The sequence below is a fragment of the Buceros rhinoceros genome, unplaced genomic scaffold, assembly GCF_000710305.1.
Source record: "Buceros rhinoceros silvestris isolate BGI_N320 unplaced genomic scaffold, ASM71030v1 scaffold39340, whole genome shotgun sequence".
Classification (NCBI taxonomy): Eukaryota; Metazoa; Chordata; class Aves; order Bucerotiformes; family Bucerotidae; genus Buceros; species Buceros rhinoceros.
The window spans coordinates 23,496-46,035 of NW_010392036.1; the positions used below are offsets into that span (position 1 = coordinate 23,496).

General features: G+C 38.2%; 1 protein-coding gene across 1 annotated transcript in view; it reads right to left on the reverse strand.

The window, feature by feature from the left end:
* Positions 1-22,540, reverse strand: part of BRIP1 (BRCA1 interacting protein C-terminal helicase 1) — a gene marked incomplete at its 3' end in the record, with an annotated part of 50,235 nt that overhangs the window by 23,129 nt on the left and 4,566 nt on the right. Inside the window, exons 6-13 of the mRNA XM_010143696.1 lie at positions 17,579-17,872; positions 16,861-17,082; positions 16,162-16,361; positions 12,553-12,685; positions 11,923-12,074; positions 11,402-11,573; positions 11,148-11,285; positions 10,586-10,747 (exon numbers count right to left, since the gene is read on the reverse strand). Of these exons, the coding sequence (XP_010141998.1) occupies positions 10,586-10,747; positions 11,148-11,285; positions 11,402-11,573; positions 11,923-12,074; positions 12,553-12,685; positions 16,162-16,361; positions 16,861-17,082; positions 17,579-17,872 (1,473 nt within the window). The remainder of the gene's footprint in view (positions 1-10,585; positions 10,748-11,147; positions 11,286-11,401; positions 11,574-11,922; positions 12,075-12,552; positions 12,686-16,161; positions 16,362-16,860; positions 17,083-17,578; positions 17,873-22,540) is intronic.

Consider the following 22,540-nt stretch of genomic DNA (forward strand, 5'->3'; position numbering starts at 1 on the left):
AAGAAAAAGTATGCATCACTCAACCTGGGGGGAACACAGGGGATTTCACTGGTATGATTTTTCTTTAGGGACAATGACAAAGTGCCGCTCGCCAGCAGGAAACTGAAGCACTGAACTGTGTTCCATGTGCCATAAATCAACACTGCAGCCTACAGGATGTCTCTCTGGTACCAACACGCCATCAATTTTTCAATAACCTCCTTAAATAATGGAATATGTGAACGGTGACAACAGTAATGAAAAATGAAATGTTTTGCACGCCAAAGACTCTAGAATAACGTGGTTAATATGTTGCTTCTACAGTTAAAGAAGCTTCTTTATATTAATCTTTTCCCAAAAAACCCCAACATGTTTCACACATAACAATCTGGACAGCTTTTGAAGTATTCTGTCTTTCTGCTCTGTCACAGCTGTTTCTAAACAACCTGGTTCAAAACAGGGGTTCTTTTGTGGTTTTAAAATTAACCAAGACAACGGCTTTCTGTGTTACAAGAACTGCTCGTACATCCACCCTAGGCTATCATTACACTTTCGCCTTCCAGTGAGAGCGCAATCCTTCACGCAAAGAAAGCTCTCCAGAAAAAAATATTTTTAAGAGGATTGTTTAGATTCTGGTCTGGAATCAAATCCAAAATTATTAACCCTTCATGAATTAAGTCAGCATCCTATACTGCTGCCCTCTCCTTCACCAGTCAAAAACCAAGCTCAGTCATCTCTGACCTCTTTTTTTTCCCCAGAATAAAGAGGACAAAAAAGACAAGGTTTTCTCAGTGGCTCATCAGCAGTGCAGCACAGTACCACTGGGGAAAACCGATTGGAGCAGACGAGCAGTGTAGTCCTGGGCTCGAGGCCGAGCAAGTCCACGAATGCTCACACGGTAAATGGGGGCAGACAGATGAATGAACATCACTGAGTGAACATTTTACAGCAATCTGCCAAAGTTAACGAAATACGTAACATTCCTATAACAAACGAGAGATAAGACAAAAACACTCATGTATTTCTTCAACAACAGACTTTCCAGAATATCTGCTTCTTAGGAAATAATTTCTCACCTCATGATCAAAAACCGGAAGTAAGAGCTGAAAACAAGTTTTACATGTAACACACTGCAATCTGGCTACCAACAAAGCAAGTTGCTCACTAGTAAGACAAAACCAGAAGTTTTTTGAAAAAAATAACTTGCACAGATCATAACATTTTGCTAAAAATAATCCATCAGTGAGCTGTGCCCTGAATCCAAATGCAATGAATACTCTCTAGAATACGCCAGCTCACCAGTGAAAGTTTATCACCAAGAACCTTGCTTAACCCAATAGCAATCAAGTCTATAGCACGACTTGATAGACTTCCTGACTGTCCAATGAAGTCGATTTCTTTGAATTTAAAACAGCCCAAGTATCTCTTTCAACACATTTAATATTCAAATTCTTGTATATGCTGTCACACTGCTGATACTGAACACACTACCTAAATATAGGCTTTCAAGTGTATTTTATCTCAAATGCAGAGTTTTCCACACAAGATGTCACATCTCTGCCACATCAGGAAGGGAACCTCCCAAAAACGCCAAAGGGACCAGGAACTCTGCAGGCTGCAATGGTTCAGAACAGGAATGTCCAAAGGAAGCTGTGCAAGAGACACTGTCTAAAAAATAATGTTGCTTACATATATTGTTCTCTATTAATAACTACTGTTTTCCATTCCACTTTGTCTCTCTTTCATGAAAAGATCAAGGAAAGAGTCATGTTGACTGCAATTGTTATTTATTATTTGGACTCTTATCCAGAGTGCAAACCTCTTAACTGTGAAAACTCATTTTCAATGCAGTTACTACTTAAATGGCAGGAAAAATATAGAAGCAGGAAGTGTTAATTACAACGTAAACTGGAGCATGTGTTAACTAGATACAACAATTCAGCTCGCAGCACTTTGACAAGTCAGATCTCAGAAGTGAGAAACAATAATAGATTTTCAGTTTATTTTCCCGATGCTGTGTGCTCAGGGTATTTAAACTAACAGCGTAATAAAATATTAAGCTGCCCAGCTCTCTGGGTGTGAAATTCACAAGCAATACACTCATCTACCAGTATGGCATATAATTTTTTTAGACATAATACCCAATAATCTGCCACAGACTGTCGCTACGGATTCTACTTTATACGATGGGCAAATGTTACGAGGAAGCTCTCTGTAAAAAGCAAGTGCCACAGGGCACTTGAATAATTGCAAGTCCCTTGCTGGTCACCGCAGCAGTTCAGTAAGCCATGGAAAGTGGATTTGTTCGTTGTCTGCAGCCAGTAATTCAAAAAGATATGGTGGGACCCCAGTCACACCTGGGAATTTCCCCTGAGCCAACAGCTCTGAACTGACAGAACACTCAACCACAGTGGCCACTGGGTACTCCAGGGGCGGCCACGTGTGAAATGTCTGATTGCACTAAGGATACATACAAACAGCTCCTCCACTCCCACACTTCCTGCAGGGTTCTACAGAATGAGAAATAAGAACAGTTCATTCCTTTCGTATCACCTCACCCGAAGTTTCATTCACCCAGAATATTCACCTGAGTAACTCTCCAGTTCATTTGGTTAATCTGTGGTAAAGGCAGACTCAGCTGACAATGCTGCAATATCATATTCAGAACTTTATAACATAAATCCTATTTCATAAGGTGGTAAGAATTTCCAGGTAAGTAGCTCTACAGATTCTCATATTAAGGTCAATCACTGAAAAATGTGGTTTTAAAAAGCACAGTAACATTTCATCCCTGAAACTCAGCTCTAGCAGTAAAAGGATGCTCATGCTCCTTCCTTGAGTGTGCAATATCATCTCTTGCCCTGAGCTGTCTCTGACACTTCTCTGGCCTCCTGATGAGCCGACACAGTTCACAAGGTCAGCAGAAAAAAAAAGATAAAACTTTTCCTTTGTTCTGGAGATCCGAACCAGTTGACACAAAACTCAGAGTAGCACAAGAATGATACAAGGAAAGCAGAGAACCTTGCCGTTCTGCAGCAAGCTGCTGGATCATCTCCTCTAACCTCTCTAAGCATACGTAACGTTTGGATTGTCTCCAGTTTCCTAGAAACCAGGAGAACTACTCCATAAGCAGTGATCTCAGAACATGCCATATTATTTAAGAAAACAAATATTGTGCAACTATTCAGATTGTCAGTTATCATTTCCCAAAGAAAAAGTCTTACTTTTGATGTAGACCAACATTTTTCTTGGCCTGCTCTGTAACATGTGTGGATGGTCAAACTTGGAATCAGCCATCAGTAACCAAGCAGCGGGAGAAAAAAAAAACCAAAAAACAAAAAACCAAAACACCACCAAAAAAGCCAAAACCCAAACAATTCAAGAGGTTGAAGAAATTAAGTGAAAACATTCTAATAAATAGTTATAATAAAACATGCATCAACTTTGAAAGTTGAGGAGAACTTCTGAGCAGAACTCAGCACTATTCTGGCTTTCTTATTTCCAGGAGAACCTTGCAGTAGCCTCTATATTTACACAAGAAATGATCTCGTCAGGGTGTGAACTGCCAGCTCCATCTTCAAATTGAGTTTGGCAGAGTAACTCAATTGAACTGATGACACGAAAGAAGGTTTGCCAGCATCATTCGAAGAAAAAGTTTATATACCTGGTTTCAGAAAATCTCTTATTCTAATTCTTTTCATACAAATTTCACTATTCCTTCTGCTGCTGTCCTTCTCTATTTGAACCAACACCACCCACAAACAGTCTTCACTGTCTGAGGCAGAGAAAAGAGAGTCGTCATGGAATGGTTGAAATCTTCCACCACACACAGTGATTTTTACATGTGTGTCTTTGCTATGTCCATATCAACGGGGAAAACAGAAACTGGAGACTGCAGAAATCCCAGTAAGATTTACAGGAGCTATTGGCGCTCTCAGAAGACGCCTCAGATAATGCACACCAAGCCTGAAGATTGTTCAGTTGGATGAATGCGAGGGCCCCAACAGCTAGACAGCTTGTATTACAAACCATCTAAATGTTTAAGTGATGGAAAAATGGAGAATAAAAGTGAAAGTAGATATTGTATATGATTAATGGGGAAAAAAAACCCTATAAATCATGAAGCTGAGATAAAGATCAGAAAGAAAACTACCAGTGCAGAGTAAGAGTGAAAAACAAGCAATGGAGGAAGAATAGTGGATAAGTAAAACAAAATTCCAACTACATTTATTAGGTACAAATGTTGAAACACAATTTGAGTGATTAGCATTTGGCTTTTTCAGATCTCATTTTCCCAAAACTACATCCTATCAGAGAGAAATCACTCCACAAAAATCTTCATTTAGGATCTGGCAATAACTTGGGTTTGGTTTGGGTTTCCCCCCGCGCCCCTCAAAGAAAAAAAAAAACAAAAACCAGTGTCACGAGCCCTACCTCAACCCTCTGCAGTCCCTGAAAATACTCCAGTGACTTCCAGGGGACACGGCAGAGGGTTGTGAGTGCCAGGAGAGAGACACAGAGTGCTTCTCACATGTTGTTTAATTGCTCTTCCAACATTTCGCTCTACTTTTATTGTTAGGTACTTGCACATAACTTGAGATAGTAGCAAGGATGACAGAATTCAATTCCCTGAAGTCTTTTCTTGTTTTTAGGGTTTCTTACATACTGTAATAGCAGCGTTGCAGCAGTTTGGCTCCAACAAATAAGGCTTCTGGAGTAAGAGAATGCCTTTCCCTTGACAGCAGAAAGCAAATGCTGTGCAGAAAGTGAGTATCATTATTAATTTACAATTATTTCGTAACTTACCCCTGATACGGCAGCCTGTTTAAAGGCCTCCTTTCTTTCCATCCCGGTGAATGTGATGCAGGGTATTGGCTACAGTTAAAAGATCTAAAACTAGATGACACATTGAAATGTTCTGCTGCTTCTATCATTTTAAAGCTCTAACACTGTCAATTACATTCTCTAACAGTAAAATTACGCAGGAAGTTAATGCTTATTTAACTTCAAAGCAGAAATTTTTGTCACAAAACATACTTTGTGTGAACCCATCCCTACAGCCTGCAAATATGTACACACAGGAGTAAATCTCTTCCTCTCTGTACTCCTACAGCTGTCAACAGGAATATCAAGGAGATTATTACTCTCAATAAACCATTTATCCCTTATATTTCTGCCTATTATACCCAATTACATCCAACAGAAATATTTAAGCAACCTTATGGAACCCACCCAACGTTACTAGATAATTGCTCACACAAGCACTCTGCAATTAGCACAACTGCACCATGGAGCAACTGTCTGTGGTGCAAAGAGCTGTTTCCCTATTTAATTTCAAATTCACCTTTTCGCTGCACAAACCTAATGGTCTCTCATTTTTCCTCCACACTCATTACAAGCAAAAAGACACTGTGGAATGTTTATCTCCTATCTGGATATTGTCATTTTACTGTCTCAAACTCCTTAAAACCAGCTTTTCGCTAGGGAGGAAATCAGTCAGTATCAGACCAAGCAGGGAAATCCTGCACTTGCTCAATGTCTATGGCTCTTACATAGTTCCAGATGTTCAAAACATTAATAATGCACTAACTCAAAACCTCTTTTTGAAACTTTAGAATGTGCAAATTGCATTAAAACCTCTTTGCCCTCATTAATGGTATTGTTACAATCCCAGTACTCTGGAAAATGTTTTTTGGCATTTGTTTGACTTTGTGATATTGCCATTTACTCATTTTAACAGCCAGTGCCCAAATCTTAATGCTTTTAATAGGCCTGACTAAACAGACTACCATCTTTTGTAAATTTATTGAAGTAATTTATTAAATAAGTAAAAAGTTGTCTGAAGGCAGTGTGGGGTTTTTTTATTAATGGCAGAAAAAAAAGGGTTTCTTATACTTTATTTACAAAACTGTGTTTCAGGAAAGTTTTAGAAGTGAAAATATTCTGTTCTGCATTCAGTGTTAAGACCAATTAATTTTCTGCCACACTAACATAGACTTTAAAAAATAGTTTCTACCAACCTCATACAAATCTCATAAGAAAAGGAGTCTGTCTTAAACTAAGAGCCAGACATTCAGAATTAATACCGATACTATATCCCTCCCTCAGCCTGCCATATATAGGGGTGGCACATTAATGTCCAGGCCAGGAGAGAGCATATTCAAGGACTTGGTCTCCTATCCAGCGCAGACACGCTGCTGTGCAATGGCAGGAGAGTGCAGTAGTCAGAGGTTACACAGAGGTCCCTCCTGTTTATTTCAGGCTAAGCCTGAAGACTCTCACGCTGTTTGAAAACAGCACAAGTTATGTGCCATAAAGCCATGCTCTACACTGCTCACAGTGTTAATTAACATTGTTAAGACCTGCTTGCCTAAAGTCGTGTAACACTGTCAAGAAGGGTTTGTCAGTAGAATGGTAAACAGCCTCACCACGGTTTTGGTTGATACCTTAAACGTGGAAAGGAATCCAAGGCAATAAACAGGGTTGTTGCAGTCCAAATGAATTGACTGTCACCCAATCCTGTCTGTTCTCAGCGAGAAAACATGATCAGCCAAGAGAATAGAAAAATGGGATAAGACCGACAGAACTTAAACTCTGAACCAGCAGCCCTTAAAATTATGAAATACATAGTACTCAAATACAGAATTCAGCATTTATTTTTTGCAAGTAACAGAAGTTACTATGTATGTGTCATCATAACCTTACCTTAAAATTCTCAAGGGAAACAGCAAAAGCAATGCAGCATTAACCTCAGTTAATTCTTTTTAACCTCAAAAGTTAAAGCTTTACAATGGAAAGCAGATACAAAAGAAATACGATTTATCTGAATCAGTGGAGAACGCTGCATCTGAAAGACGTAGGAGAAAAGATAAGAGTAGTAAACAAATCCTGGCTTCTCAAGCAAAGAACATTTACCAGTTCCTAAGCTCTACTGTTGAAAACAGTCATTCAAACCCTTTTGAGTACTATGTTATTTTTAAAATTCTACTTTCAGGTTACAGCTCAACAATTAGCAGATACAAATTAACCAACAATGTCTCAAGGCAAAAAAGAAAAAAACAAACTAAACTGCCATCATTAACATTATCGTCCAGAGCTTATTTTGTAAAAAAGCTACTAAAGAAAGGTCAGTTAATTCATCATGACGGATTATGACTAAAATTTATAAGCATTAGCATTTTTCTCCTAGCTGGATACCTTGACTTTGATATGACACATATTGAATGAATCATCTAAGGATGCAGGCACCAGGCAAGATATATCTTAATGCAGACAGGTCGGCAATGTGAACCCTAATGGTCCTTATCTTAATCTTGTTTAAAAGCATCTTAGATTTCTGAGTAATCTTTTCACCTTCTGATATTCTCTTTTATAGAGTGTTTTTGCCAGAGTTGCTACTGATTTTCATATAAATGCATTTTTCTTGCATAGTATCACCAGTTTTAGTAGCCCTAGAAATTATCTAGGTTTGCAATTTAGTAGCTGTTGAGATTAAGCTTATTTTTTAAAAGGTCAGTGCACCACAATGCCAATAATGACAATAAAAATGTGCATGTTATTGTGGATTATCCCATTCATGAAACACGGCATCACACTTACTCAGAGCATAAACAGACACCTATCACATGCGGAGATGTCTATTGTCTCTCTGATGCATTGTTCTCGTCTCATTCATGCATTTTCCTCCATTGAATCACTAACCTCAGATATTTGCCATGTGTATATTTTAAACAGTCACTCTTCCATGAAAAATGTTAATTCAAGCACCTGAGTAAGATAAAGCAGAGTTTCCCCGCTATTGCTTTTTTCCTATTCACATTGCAGAGATAACGCGGCAGTCTTTTCCGACAAAACTGCACTAAGCTGTTTCTGCCGCAGCTGCTTTGATTGAAAAAACAGAGGATGGAGGAGCACAGGGGAAGGTAACAGGTGGATTGTTTTTAAAACTTTATTTCCAACGTCTTACAGTGAAGTTCTGAGTAACAGGACAAGCAGTAAGAGAGCCCTGCTTGGGTATTAGCTCAAGGGTCCCCACACCCTTCACCACAAACTGTGTCAGGTTGTGTCTCAACTTCTTTCTATTCCCACAGACTGAGGCCAACAAGTGTTGAGTTACCATTCTCACAACAAAAAAGAACATATCCCTATATTTTATTAACGCGAACAAACGTCTGTGAAATTCAAAGCAAATGGAAATGAACGGAAGTGCAGTAAGATGCTACATCTATATCTAGCACTCTCCTTATATCCAACAAGGAAAGTAACATAAAACTTTACTACCTGAATTAAATTAATAATGGGCTTTCCAGAAAAATAAACTTTGTTTACAAAGCAAACTAATTAGGGATAATTGACAAAGAAATTTTCAGGCACACAAGTAAAAATGTGCAGTGTGAGTGCTGAAAGTGAGGTACTGAAACAGCCAGCCAAACAGCAGAGCTTCTGTCGGAGGTGCAGAGGCAAGGACATCATTGCTGAGCCACAAATTCTTAAAACTGAAAGAGGATGCTGCACTCAAAAATGCATCGGTAACGCAACCAAACTGAAATCCAGGGTACATGCCCAAATTCCAGCTCCATCAAATCACCTGGACAGATGAGGCTCCAAATTCAGAGCACTGCCCTCAGCCTTCCACACATTTAAAAAGACTCTATTTTTCACTTGTTCCAAAGTTGAAACCCCAATTCAGAAAACAGGTTGAGTCCTTAAAAGATCTGCTTAACTCATAACTTAGTGAGGTACATGACAAGGTTTATTAATCAGCTCTGATAGCCTTGAACAATTTCTTTAAAAGCCATAGTTTTTTAAAGAGACTTAGCAATTTCCCAGTGAAAATCTCTGAAAATCAGTTTTGAAATGCAAATGTGCAGATAAGCAATATTCTGTATGACGATGAAAGAAGAATACTTTGTTTTCCCTGTACTAATATGCTTATGCTTACATTATACTGTGTTTTCAACATATTAATCACAGACTTAAAGGCGACACAATCCAGAATAAAAGTAGTAGAATGAAAAAGGGCATCCGTAGAAAAATATTGGTAATGTGATTTTAAAATATCAGCCTTCAATTGTCTGCAATTTATACTTATCAATACTTTCGCTAGGATCATGGAAGTGTTCCCACAAAGGAAAAAAACCACTCAACGTGTTTAGCTAGATGACCTTTCAGTAAAACAGAAGGGCACGAGAGGGGGAAGGGTACCAGAACTGTCCAGCCATCTCTGTTCTTCTTTACTAAATGTCATTACATCTCTCTAGACTTTCAGTTCCGATTACCATTCTCATAAAAACTTTCATAAATATTTGTCAGGTCTGTATAGATCAACTATCACATACTGTTCAACACTGTCGACTTCAGGAAAGGAGTGACGATGTTGCTGAAAACTGAAAGATGCTCCCATTTAAATACTTACACTGAACGCAAACTTTCTTTTCAGATCGTTAACTTGGCCTGTAAGTGCACAGTTTTGAGAGCCAGCTTAAACAGTCAGTAATCAGCTTTTTTCAGGGACTGTGCATTACCTGGTCTAACGTGGTCACCTAATGGTTACTGTTAGTAATGGCACTGATGGCTGCAATTCTTTACAGACACCAAGCCAACACAAACCCTGGCTCTGCAGCCTCTTCAGTTAAAAACTAATGTGAAGGTTTTGTCAAAAAGAATAAATCATTTTTATTCCTTTTTTTTTAAATAGTATCTGTTAAGTAACTCTAGAGATGAGGGAAATGGTCTGAAATCCTTATTTCCATTATGCTGAGGGTTTGTTCATTTGGTAGGACTTTCGGGGTTTTGGTTCTCAGAGGTTTTTGTTTTGTTTGTGGAGAGGTTTTTTTAAAATCATAAACAATGGTTTAAAATTAAGGAGTTCACACTCTTGCAAGCATTACAAGAAAAACAGGCATAACAGATTTATATTCCTTTCCTCAGAGCTGACCATGAATAACAGCAAGAAGAAATAGAGAAGGGAGCAAAACTACGGAGCTACAGATTAACCATAATGAGATATCTGTTGTCAGTGAAATAAGATAGAACACAGCTGGAAATGGAGACATGATTCCTTGCAGCAATCCCCCGATTCAAGAAGAACATCCTAGAATCTCCAATGCAGTGAAATGGAACAAAGAAGGAAAGAAGAAATTTACTCCAATTAAAGAAGAAATCAACTTCAACTAGCACAGAGAGCACTTGCAAAGGCATTCTTGCGGCTGAGTTAAACACATGAAGTTTCCTTTCATGATGTGTGCTTACAGAGAAGAGATTTAGAATTTTTTTAAAAGCACTTCAGAACATTCAGGAAAATCTAAGAAAAAAAAAAATCAGTCTGACTTTTTTTTTTAAACTAATCACAATGATTGTATCTTAAGCTAATGTGCACATCTGCTGAAAACAAATGTGAACGTGTTTTTTCACGAAATCCAACTTGTATGGCAGCCAACATGAGATCCAAGAAAAGGCAATGTAATCTAATCACAACGTGCTATTACAAGACCTTTACTTTATATACATTTATATATGTCGACGCACAAAGCAAACATCACACAGTACATTTCCAAGTGGAACGTGCGTGGTTTCAGAGGTAGTATACGAATTAAGATTTCCTTACCTTATAGGACGGCAAAAAGCACAGAATTCCTTGGCCAACTCTTTGACACACGGAAAGCAGGAGTGCTCCCACCTCGTCTTGGAACTCAAAGGTCTCCGTATGCTGGAACGTAGCACACAACTTCCGACCGTTAGGGCCTGCTCCAACGGTGCCAACCCAAACCTGGTGTGTTTCATATTCAAAAAGTTAATTCTAAGATACACAACACAAACTGTATTAAATTACCTTAGGTTAAATAATGGAATTTTAGGTGTGAAGGAAAATATTGAGATATTTCTAAACAAATTAATTTCAGTACTTAAAAACACAAGAGAAAGTGCAGTAATTGATATAAGATGGTTATTATCAAAATAGCATGACTTCAGCTTTTCCTGGGGAGCAGCTAAAAATTGACGTTTTCATTTTAAAACATACTTTATGACCACATTAATCCAAGCAGTAGTCTGTTCTGTACACTTTGTACTTACGGAATGCGTTTGTCATTTTTATTTGCAAGTTATTCTTTCTTTCCCAATGGCCAGCATTACACCTCAGGAGAGGGAACAATGATGAAAAAGTTTACCTGTGAGTTCCGAATAACGTGATTGGCTTCTAACTGAATAGAAAACTTCACGCCAAGCTCTGAAGAAAATGAATCCATTGGAGAGAGCGTACCAGATGTCAGAACAATTGTTCTAACATCACTTAAGTCTGAAAAAGCCTACATTGGAGACAGAAGAAGGGAAACTTGGAAAATCAACACAATCACTTTAAGATCTTCTATGTATTTGTTACCACTCATATTACTTAAGGCCTCCTACTTCACCCTCAGCTTACCACGGCAGGATTCAAGCACCAGAAATTAAGCATGTGGACTACAGTTTTCTGCCGCAAACTCTTTTTATGCCTGGGCTGTGTTAAGAAGGAACTTGTCTCTGAAACGTCAGGTTGCTTTTCATTCATCCAAGCGTAAGTTTGTTGTACAGCAACTCTGTAGTCATCTGCATACCTATATAGAGATACAGAAATACCCATAAAAACTACAACGGAGCAATCAAACTGTAAGCATTAAGCTCATACAAAGCAGAGACAGCATTAACTTGCCAACACATCAAGAAAACTTACACCTAACCTTCAGATAAGTTTCTTCAATACTTGAATTTATTTATGAATGAAAAAACAATTCAGTAGTGTTTAAATTCTTTCCACACAAATAGGTTTTCCAGCACTTTCTGAAATGTTGGTTGCGCTCAGAAGCCACGCACCATAACCGAGGTGTTCAGCAACGAAAGTGGCAGTTCAGCAAAGCAGATGAGCAAAACACCACCACACAGCTGGGGCTGTGATCTTGCACTCACCTGCTATTATCTTTAAAAAGACAGAAAAGAACCATGAATAACCCTCTCAGCACAATCTGACTGGCAGGGCTCACAATTGGTATCTCAACAAGTTCCTCTTTGCCGAACACCGATACTTTTTCTTCTTTTTCCAGGACAGTAGCAAGATTCTTCTGTAAGAGGCAAACAAATTCTGCATGAACAACATTCTAAGCATCTTCTCAAAATCAAAGCTCATACAGATACAAGACTACAGCACATGGTTTGGAAAGTTCACCTAAGATACCTATAAAGTTGGACTGAAGACAGAACTGGAAAAGTAACAACACAAACAGAAAGGAGGGATAAATTTGAAAATAGGGTAAATACATTTTAACAGTCAATAAATACACAGGTGGATAGAACAAACAAAAGTATCACTGACTAAATGAGTTAATTCAAATAATTGTATGTCATCAATTAGATCCTTTAAAACACCGAACCTCCACAAATTACAGTAGCTCAGGTGGATTACTCCTGGTTTTCAGACAGCTTTTCAGTATGGCAGTAAATGAAAAGATCTGTTAGCATTTAACTTATGCACATTTCAAGAAGTTTAACACCACCAATATAATGCACTCTGGTACTCGCTTATACAGTACACCACGTTACCTGTAAGAGGGGAAAAGTAATTGCAGTTATTCCCATTTTGTGCAAAATGGAGAGCATTTCTTTTCCACTCCAAAACTTGCTGTACATTTCATACCCTCTTTCGACTAGTTGACTAGAGATCTCCTGTAACCAGCTGTAAAAAGAGAGAAATCGGAAATAATTTCAATTGAAGAGATTTAGAGATACTTTGCAGGTACAAACCAAACTTCAAAAATTGTACCAGACATCTATGATGATGATCAATATTCTACAACATCTGTTTTCCTTACGTCATTTTTTTCCACTTTTGAACCAACTTCTGTGGAACTGCTCTTGATGCAGCTCATGGAAGTGAGAGAATTTGTTGCTATACATTTTATCATCGTATAATATCTTTACAATAAAGAAAAGATTAAAATACAATCTGTTCTTATGACAGAACACGTCAGGCTCATTTAAGAAAGATTTCTGCTGTACTTTTAGAGCCACTCATTATTACTCTGAGGAAAGTTAGTTTACCCTCCCTGGCAGCTGCAGACTTTCCTCTTAAGAGCAAATCTTGAGGCATGAATTTAATACTTTAAATATTTATATACAGTAAGGAAAGGCAGGGCAATAAAAAGGTGCTTATTTTAACCTACCTACAGGTATCCGTAATTCTGCTACAATGTGACAGTTAAGCAGAACTGTAACAGTACTGGCAATGCAAAATGTGATAGGACTTTCTATTAATATGATCTAAACACGCAGACCACCTCATCCGTGGCAGAGCTAAAATCTGTGTCCTCCATTATCACCACAGTATTATGAGCCCTTCCCTCTGTCCAGACAAGCAGGCTGCCTCCCTCCCTCCCACTCGTGAAATGCCTACGCTGCCTGCTCCATCAACCGGCAGGAGGCATCAGAAAGACAGCTGTCATTTCCACAACCGTTCAAAATATGGACCTGTAAACCCAGTTAATCATTATCCACTAAAGCAACAAGGCTTAGTGACTGTTTCAGTTCCAAATTTCCTGTCCTGTCACTGCATATAATCTGATCAACGGAACAATTCCAAAAACCTTTCCTTTTGCCAGGCTAAATGCAAACAAAACCCCACAAATACTACCGTAACAGTAACTTCTTTGGCTATATTTTGTTTTATCTTACAGGAATGATGATCACTGACACAGGCAGAGCTTCACCAGTGTAGTACTCTGCCCCATTTCCTCAAATGTAACATACAAAGACCTGAAACTAAAATTAGGAAAATGCCACTATGACAGAAATGAAACAGATTTACAACAAGTAAAACATTTCAGGAAATGTAAAACCTCTGTTTCTCTGTTCTGAACTTCAACCACCACCTACTTTTGAAATGCTCATGCTACAAATGCAAATATAAACTTAACACAGCAACCTTCCTAATACTAAAATGCCACAAAGAAAAAGCAAATCCTCAAATAATTTCCATCCACTTAAGTCCAACGTTAAAGCATTTACTTGAAATGCCTGTTAAGTGATTTTGAGAGTAAAGCAGCATACTTAAATAAGATTTGCCTGATTCTCAGAAAGATATCTACAGTTTTAAAGTAAAAATTGGTGTATACAATATTTTCAGGAAAAGATTTATCAAACATGCCTTCAATGCAAGAAAGTGGATTTTCTCCGTCCCTCCCTACCAGGAATTCCCATGTCGATGCAGCTTCTCCACTGAACATTTGTCCAATGGGGAATCTGCATCTCCCCGGAGAAGCCTGCAAGCACACCTGTATCGGTCTATCTTCAAATTCCTCAGAAAAGTCATTTTAGCACCTCTGTGGCACTAAGTGCTTAAGTGCTTTCTGGAATGAGGGCCCAGGATCTTTATAACTGAAATAGTTTTTCTAATTACCCATGCATTTGGCAAAGCCACGTCACTACACAACAGTGTTTTACCAGTTACCGGCCATTTACACCCAGTCTTCTGCTTTCCAACAACTGCTTTTCATGCTGTTGGCAGATTTGCCAAGACAATCAACCTTAGTTTTTCTGAGAAGGTTAAAAAGCTTGAGGCAATCAAATGTCCACACGTGCTCTTCTCATCTTTTACTAAAATTTAACATTTGAAATATTCAATGTAGAATTAATTTCTGCAAATAAGAAAACGAAGTGACTTCTCTCTCGGACACGTAAACATTAACTCCTAAAATAGAGAAATGATAGAAGAAATGGTGAACTACTTGCTGTGGCGTAGTCCAAAGTGTATTTCACCAACCACTAATGCAACAAAATGAGGATTTGACATGCACTGAATCAGAGTCCAGTTAACTTCAAAGCCACCTGAATCATTACTCATGTCTCTTCTGCTGACTTTGCTGTACAGGGACACACTAGCAGTGGGTTTCTGAACTCTTTCAGTCCTTGGATTCCTCAAAAGAAAGGTTCAAAAGTTATGGGCTATGAGTTGAATTCAAACTCTCCAGTGGTGACAGACTCTTCTGTCCTTGTTTCAGCTTTAGCCACCGAAAAGACTTTTGCCCTTCCCCTCCCTTCCTGAGCTTCTGCCCCCAGTCCATTTGCTTCTGCTCCAGCACCTCTCATGATTTTCTCCTTCTGCTCTGGTCCTCCCCTTCCAATTCTGTCTCCATTGTTTCTTTACCTTCTTTTTAGTTATTACTACCTGCTCCTCTGTGGGTACAAAGGCAGGAAGAAGCAGAGAAGAGAAGCATATTTTGTATTTTTTCAGCTTTTTTCTGCCTTACTGACCAAGTCTTGCTTTCAAAACCACTCCCTCAATCACCCCTATTTCCCTATCCACTGAACTCCACAATCCTTGTGTTCCAACGAGGCAGGCACGAAGAGCTCCAGCACATCTTTCATTTCAATTTCTCTACAAAAGCAAATCATCAAAACCACATTCCACTAACATAGGCCAGGGAGAAAGAATGATCAATAATTCTGCGTGACCAACTCGTGCCTGAAAATAATGAGAGATTCTAAAAGGATCGTGTATGCACTGGGCAAAGAATTTGCCACCTGAATTCTCCGAAGATTTCATCAAGGCTCTTCTAAGAACGTGCAGGTACCCCCCCATTTTTTAGACCCTCACCTCTTTACTCAAGTTTGAGTTATTTCACAGGGAAAACAAAGGGCATAACTGATAAATTCACTTTTAACTATGAAGAATCTGTTCCAAATAGATTCCAGTCAGATTCCAAGAACAGATTCCAACCTGTTCTAAACACCTCCAAGGCTCTGAAAGCGTTTTATAAATGTGAGCTAAATAATGCTGTTACTCTTTGTCAAATAACCAAACAGAAGCATGTGAAAGATGAAAATTATCTCAGGTAAAATTTTCATACAGAACTTCATAAACTAGGTCAGTAAGTCCCATGCAGATCAGCACATGAATCGAGAGCATAACATGTTTTTCAAAACAAAATTGCAACGTTTCCCTTTGAGTAAGATGAGTATTTTCTTTATATAGATCAAAAGCCTCTGGAATCCTCATATGAACAAAAGTCACACGATTGCATAGTTTGAAGTTTACCTCTGTTGCATTTTATCTCATATAACACAGTAACCAGTAAATTGCATCAGCAAAAATAATCTATATATAATTTAAAAAAATACTAGTTGATATAATGGAATTAAAAAGAGTTGCCTTACTTTATCAAAGAGCAGCACACAGCCCGTAGGGCCTCATGATCCTTCTGTCTGATGTTGTTGTTGACCATGAAATCCAGCTCTTCTCGAGCAGCTCTTAGCTGACTTTCTGTAACACCATAACTCACTGACTCCCGAGCACAGTCCTCAATATTATGGGCTTCATCTAAAATGACTACTTGGCCTTTTAGGGTAATGTCCATCTGAAAAAGAAAAGTATTGTCTAGTAAAACAGAGTGAACGACATCAATGAGAAAGAGCAACTAACAGGATCCAGTTTAAAAAGTGCACATTCTACATCATGGTGCAAGCAACAGAGTTTTCATCTTTTTGATACAATTTCTGTAACCTAAAAAATAACAGGAGGGGCAGGGGAAAAGTCTTATCTCAGCCTGAACGATTAATATAATTTGAACCTGCTACAATCTCCATAAAGCAAACAATGGTAAAGTTAGCAAGGGTTTCTGTGTCACTGATTATAAAAAAAAAAGTGACCTATCAGCTAGAGCACAAGACCAGTGGAAGCTTTACCTGGAATACAGGAATGCTTACGTTGGATAAAATGGGAAAAATTCTGTCATCCAGGAGTTATATTTTAGATATAAACCGGATTTCAATTGACCGTAGCCACTGAACATTACGTTTTTAACTTCTTCCCTTTAACTTCAGATACTGCAATCTTTTTCTTACAAATATACTTACACTCTCCCGTATCTGCGGGTCGAGGAGATAATTATAAGGACAAAAGACAATATCTGCGCCCATCATGAGTTCTCTGGCTGCAAAATATGCACAGGCACGAAGCTTCTTTCCAAGGCTCACTAGATCTTCAATGTCCCAAGCCTGATACATCCGATGTGCAGACTGTAGGGCATGGTGTTCACTGAGTTTATGAACACCATGGTAGTAAAGACAGGACTTGCCCTAAAAGCAAATAAGCACGGATAGTTAGTGGTTACAAACAATACCGAAAAACAAGTAAGCTTAAATTCTCCAGATTGTTATATGCATTTGACTTTATTTCCCAGAAACATTTCTAGCAGCTACTTTTTATGTTGGACAATAATGAAAAACACAATGTCAGAAAGAAAACGGGCATATCCACATTCCTAAAATGTGCATCAATAAAGGACACTTCTTCCTTCTTCATCTATAAAATCAAAGACAATTTAAGCTCTACTAAGCTTAAGAGCGTTAACTGTCAATCATAAATATTCCTATCATTATACTTTTTTCCCCAATATTGATACTGTGTTCAACACTTTCTAACAACTAATATTTTAATTTAAACCAAATTACAAAAAATATTTAATCAGCATAGCGTAAAGAAGAAAAAAATGTTACTCACTCCAACCGTTCAACTATCTTTTGTTTCAGTATGTTTAAATGAATGCTCATTTTCTCAAACAAAACTACTCACATGTTTTCCTTCCAGCAATTCTACACACATTTCATTCCTGTTACTACCACTGTTAGATACCACTGGATGAATACAGGTATAATCCCGGCTAGAAAGAATTGTCATAGGGACAGTGGAATACGCCGTTCTCTTCAACTCTCTGGTAATCTGGGATATTTGCTTGTGTGTGCGTGTTCCAAAAAATATTTTGGGAATGAACGAGCGATCTCCATTTTCTTTCTTCTTTGTGTTACTGGTATCTTTATTGGTTTCTTTTCGCGAAGAACAGGAACACTCAGTGCAAAGGCCAGAAGACTGCAATCAAAGACATAAAAAAAGATTAACAAACTCCCACTGTGAGACGAACGTGCTAAATCTGCTTATGGTCTATTTAGAAAATGCCCTCCAGGACAGTTCAAGACAGCCTGTTAAACCACCAGGCTGGCCTCTCAAACAGACAAAAGTTTAAAAACGTTAAAGCTGACACACCACGTCCTCATGCCCCAAAACCTTAAAAATCCTCTAGCAATCCCTAAATACAACTTTATCACAACCCAAGCATAGAAATAATTATTATTCCGGTGCAGTATTTGCACAAGCAGATAACGAAAATAAACTTCTTGCTTTTAAGCTTCAGCATAAGGACACTCCTGTTGCAGAACAAGAAGTGTCCAGGACATCCAGTGAAGAAAACCTCGGGAGCAGACACCCAGATTAAAATATCGAGAACATTTCTCCTTAAAGCAAGCAGAAGCAATCTGGACAGTCTAATGAAATCTGTTTGCAGATAAGACAGACTACGTCATACACTCTCCATTAGAAACATGTTTGCCATGCCATTAGGTCAGAGGCCATCTAGTAACTAGGAGAATAGAAGACACATAGGGAATAATTCTAAACAGAAGCTAAACCTGTAAAATATTGGTTAAAAGCCGATTTTTTCTTCCTGAGAAGCACTGTCTTTCATAATAGAAAAAACTGTAACAATTGTGATGAAATTATAATAATTAGTGTGAAAAGACACATAAGAAAACAAGTAACTCACGAGTAACCATGTCCATGCACACCTCCGTAAAAAATAATTAAGTCTTCTAGTGTAAAAGAGTTTGTATTTGGTTTTCAGGTGACAGTGCAAGTAACAACATGTAGTTGACCGCTCAAATAGTCCTCCCTCCCCTTTTAATTGTAATCAGTAAGATTATCCATTATAAACAACTGCTAAGTCACGCCATGTGTTACACCACAGTTCTGGGGATCAAGCTGTCTTTTAGCCTCCACTCTGAGGAAAAGCAAGTTCGTGTTACCCTCAGTCCCACTCAGCCTTGTCTGCCATTAAACATTACAATACGTGATAGAAGGCATGTAAATGTAACCCTGCTGGAGCTGCCACTCACGGGATAAAAGGTTCGCTGATGTGCCAAATAAACAGGCCCTCAAAGCAGATAAAGTTACACCCATGCTGGAATTGTTACACTCCCCTCTCAGGTTGCCAGTAACAGCAGATTTCATTACGGTGTGCTGCCACATTAAATAGCCAGTTCCAAATATCCTGCCTCCTATATTGAATAATTACTTATTCACTGAAAGGATAAAAAGAAGAGTTATGAATGGGGCTCTTGTCAACAGCGAAGCAGGAAACAGCTGACATATGGTATATGTTACATACGCAGCAATACTCGGCTCAGTTTGTACTCGCACAGAGAACTGCAATGCAAATTGTGCCTTGATATTTCTATCATCTACATTCTGTTTTGGTCTTTGAAATAATGAAAACCACATCACCACGCTAACAATTAATACAACTGAAGCGGTTACTGTGTAGGGCCTTTAAGAACATGTTTATCTTTTAATTCAAGTCAGATGGTGTTTTCAGAAGGAAAAAGAATACACAGAACTCCAGGATGATACTATATCACTAATAATTCACTGCTAATGCTAAGCCTCACGCTTCGCTTGCCAGATAAAAGTAATAGAAAAATACTAGGACTGATCAGGCAGCTATTTTGCAGAAGTTGTTAGAAGTTGTTCTAACACCATGAAAAGTGCAGTTCAAATAAATATACATAAACATTAACAGAAGGGTCTTCTGTAATGGGTTAAAAAAATGAACATTTTTTTTTAACAAAAAGAATTAAAAGTGTTCTTATGTGTAAGGCTTATAAATTACAGTGTTTTACAGGTGGCCTTAAAAGTTTGTCTTAAAAGGTTTGGAACTAGTATAATAATAGCTTTAAGAAGCACTTTAGTCAGTATTTCAGTTTTAAATTGTTACCTTTAACTTTGAAAAAAGTTTTAAAAAAAAATCAACATTGAGAAACTTGTAAACTCAGTCTGATTTTATAGTAACTAGTAAGAGTAAAAAACTGCCTGCAGTAGTCATAACATTTCTGAAAGCCACAGAAACGTAAATGAATAAAACGTCTTTTAGAAGGTCTTTGACAACAAAGACAAACTTTAAGAAAATTATTAAAACAGTTTAAAAGCTGAGTTCTTCACGTTATTTGCACATTATTCAAGTGTGTTAATTGGCACTTGAATTCTTTGTTATCCTTTGGAAAACAGTTTGGCCATCTTTAAATTTCATTAAAACCCAAATATTTTAATTCTAGATTTCTATAAAATAATTTATGGTCGATACTACACAGCAAAATCTAACGTGGTGTTAATCTCCTGTTACCAGAGCAAAAGGAAAGAGAATACTCTCGCCAGCTGAACAAAGAGGCACCTGCAACATGGCAGCTTCCATTGCATTGCCTCAAAGTACAAACTTTTAGACTCCTAACACAGAGATACTGGTTAAATTATAATAAAATCAGAAAAAGTTTCAACTTATTTATGGAAATATTAGGGGGGGCTGAGTAGAAATAATTCATATTAAGACAACAGAAAACTATTTCATAATACTCTCTGGCTTCAGAACTAAACCTGTTTTCAGCCGTTTGAATCTGAGCTTTTCATTTGGGAGAGGGAAAAAAAAAGATACTCCTCCGCTTTCTGCAGTATTTAATCAGAAACATCCACTAACAGAGATCAGATACCAGACTATATGGACCTTGGGCTAATCCAGCTTGTTCTTACTTCTGCCAGGGAGCAGATAAAACAGCCTATCACATCAATATTTATATGGCAAAAACGTGGAAGTGCGATTAAAAAAGGAATAATCAAGTCCACCGACCTGTCCTACGTGTAAAATAGAGCTAAACAAACACTGAGGCTATGATCTTTGAAACACAAAGAAGTAAGAGGAGTTCTTCGTATCTTCATCTACATTTCCCGGTGACAAAGCCATCTGAATGAGACAGCAGTGAATACCCCTTGTGTGAAATATCACACAAGCACAATCTAGTGAGATATCGGCAGTGACGTTACCGGAGCTTTTCAACTACCCCTTTCTGAGCTCTGCCAAAGGACAGTATTCTGCTGCTGCTGCAGCCTCTTGATTGAAGCACACAAAGCAGCTGTTTATCCTCTCACAGTAACCAGCAGGTGAACCCGCTTCAATATTTATCACAGGCTTTCACAGATCACTGCTAACCAAGCAAACGTTTTAATTAAGCTGGAACTTGCTTCAAAGAGCTCATTCAAAATGTCAATCAGCGGGAAAAGGATCAGATACGGTGTCAGGTGAGAGCATGTAATACAAATCCACAACTTTCTTCATCCCATCGTGGTAAATTAGCCCATTCTGGAGTCTAGACCCTGATTGTAACAGGCTGCCAGTCTCCTGGAATGTGTAACAGAAGTCACTCAAACTCCATTGTGGAGGTTGTAAGCAATATGTTAAACTGCAATGGGCTAGCACATTAAGACAGATTCTTTTCACAGTTGTTTTTTGATACCCCAAGTGTTTGTTACACTACTCTCCATTTACTGTTTACTTTTTTTACCTAGTATAAATGGGGATTCCTCAACCCAGCTGCCCCAGTTTCTCAGACCGTATACTTTGCAGAAGTAATCAAGAGAGTACCAACCGTAAGGGTATAATTTCTCATCTAGGCTCACACTAGAACTGCCTTCCATTGCAAGAATTAACAGCAGAAGGACAGGGGTGGATTCCCAGGCTCTGCACTGAAAGCAGCTAAGAACAGGCAGCCACCTTGGGCAGAAGATCCCTGCTCACCCACTGGATCTCCGAGTGTTCTTCTGACGCAGTAACACTGGGCAGCATCTCTCACGCTCTTACAACAACCAACCCACTCTCTTGGGCTATAAAAAGGACTTGACAAGAAACTAAATTTGCTTTAAGCACAGGATTGATTATAGGAAAACACAAGTTACACAATGGCAGGGTTATCTCATTGATTAAGAAATTAATTTGAGTGCATTGTTGTATCATCCTAAATACAAGGGCCATTATAAGTGCTGCACATAACCTCAACTCACTTGATTTCATGAGCTTCACTAGAAAAGCATGTTTATACCTCACAGCCTATGCTGTGATGCTCTTCACGTCTTAATGTAGTTAAGCCACAGAACTACTAATGATAAATAAGGCCTTACTTTCTGCAGTTGTTTCTTGATGTCAGACAATTTCTCAGTCTGCCAAGTAAAAGTTCATCACAGGAAAGTAACAGCTATTCTTTAATTTTTAAAAAGGAACTTCAACAGGAATAAACACTTTTATTTCTTCTTCGGTTATTTCTTTCTAAAGCAGTAAGCACAGTGTTTGAACTAGGAACAGTATGCTGTACTGGCCTATCTGCAAAACCAGAGCCATGGATGGCACATTGTAACACCCACACCGGTCAACTACTGTTACAAAAATGAAGAGTTTTCATTAAAAAACCTCCTATCAGTATTTTACTGTTTAACTGTTAGTTGATCTCTACTATGAAATTTCTAGAAGTTGTAAATTGAGTTTTTCAGATACCCACCAAAGCAAATTTTACAATCAAGGAAGGAAGCGAGGTCTTTTTATTTGAAAATCAACAGCACACTCTGCTGGCCTTTGGATTTCAAACTACCAGCTGAAGTTCAGCAGCA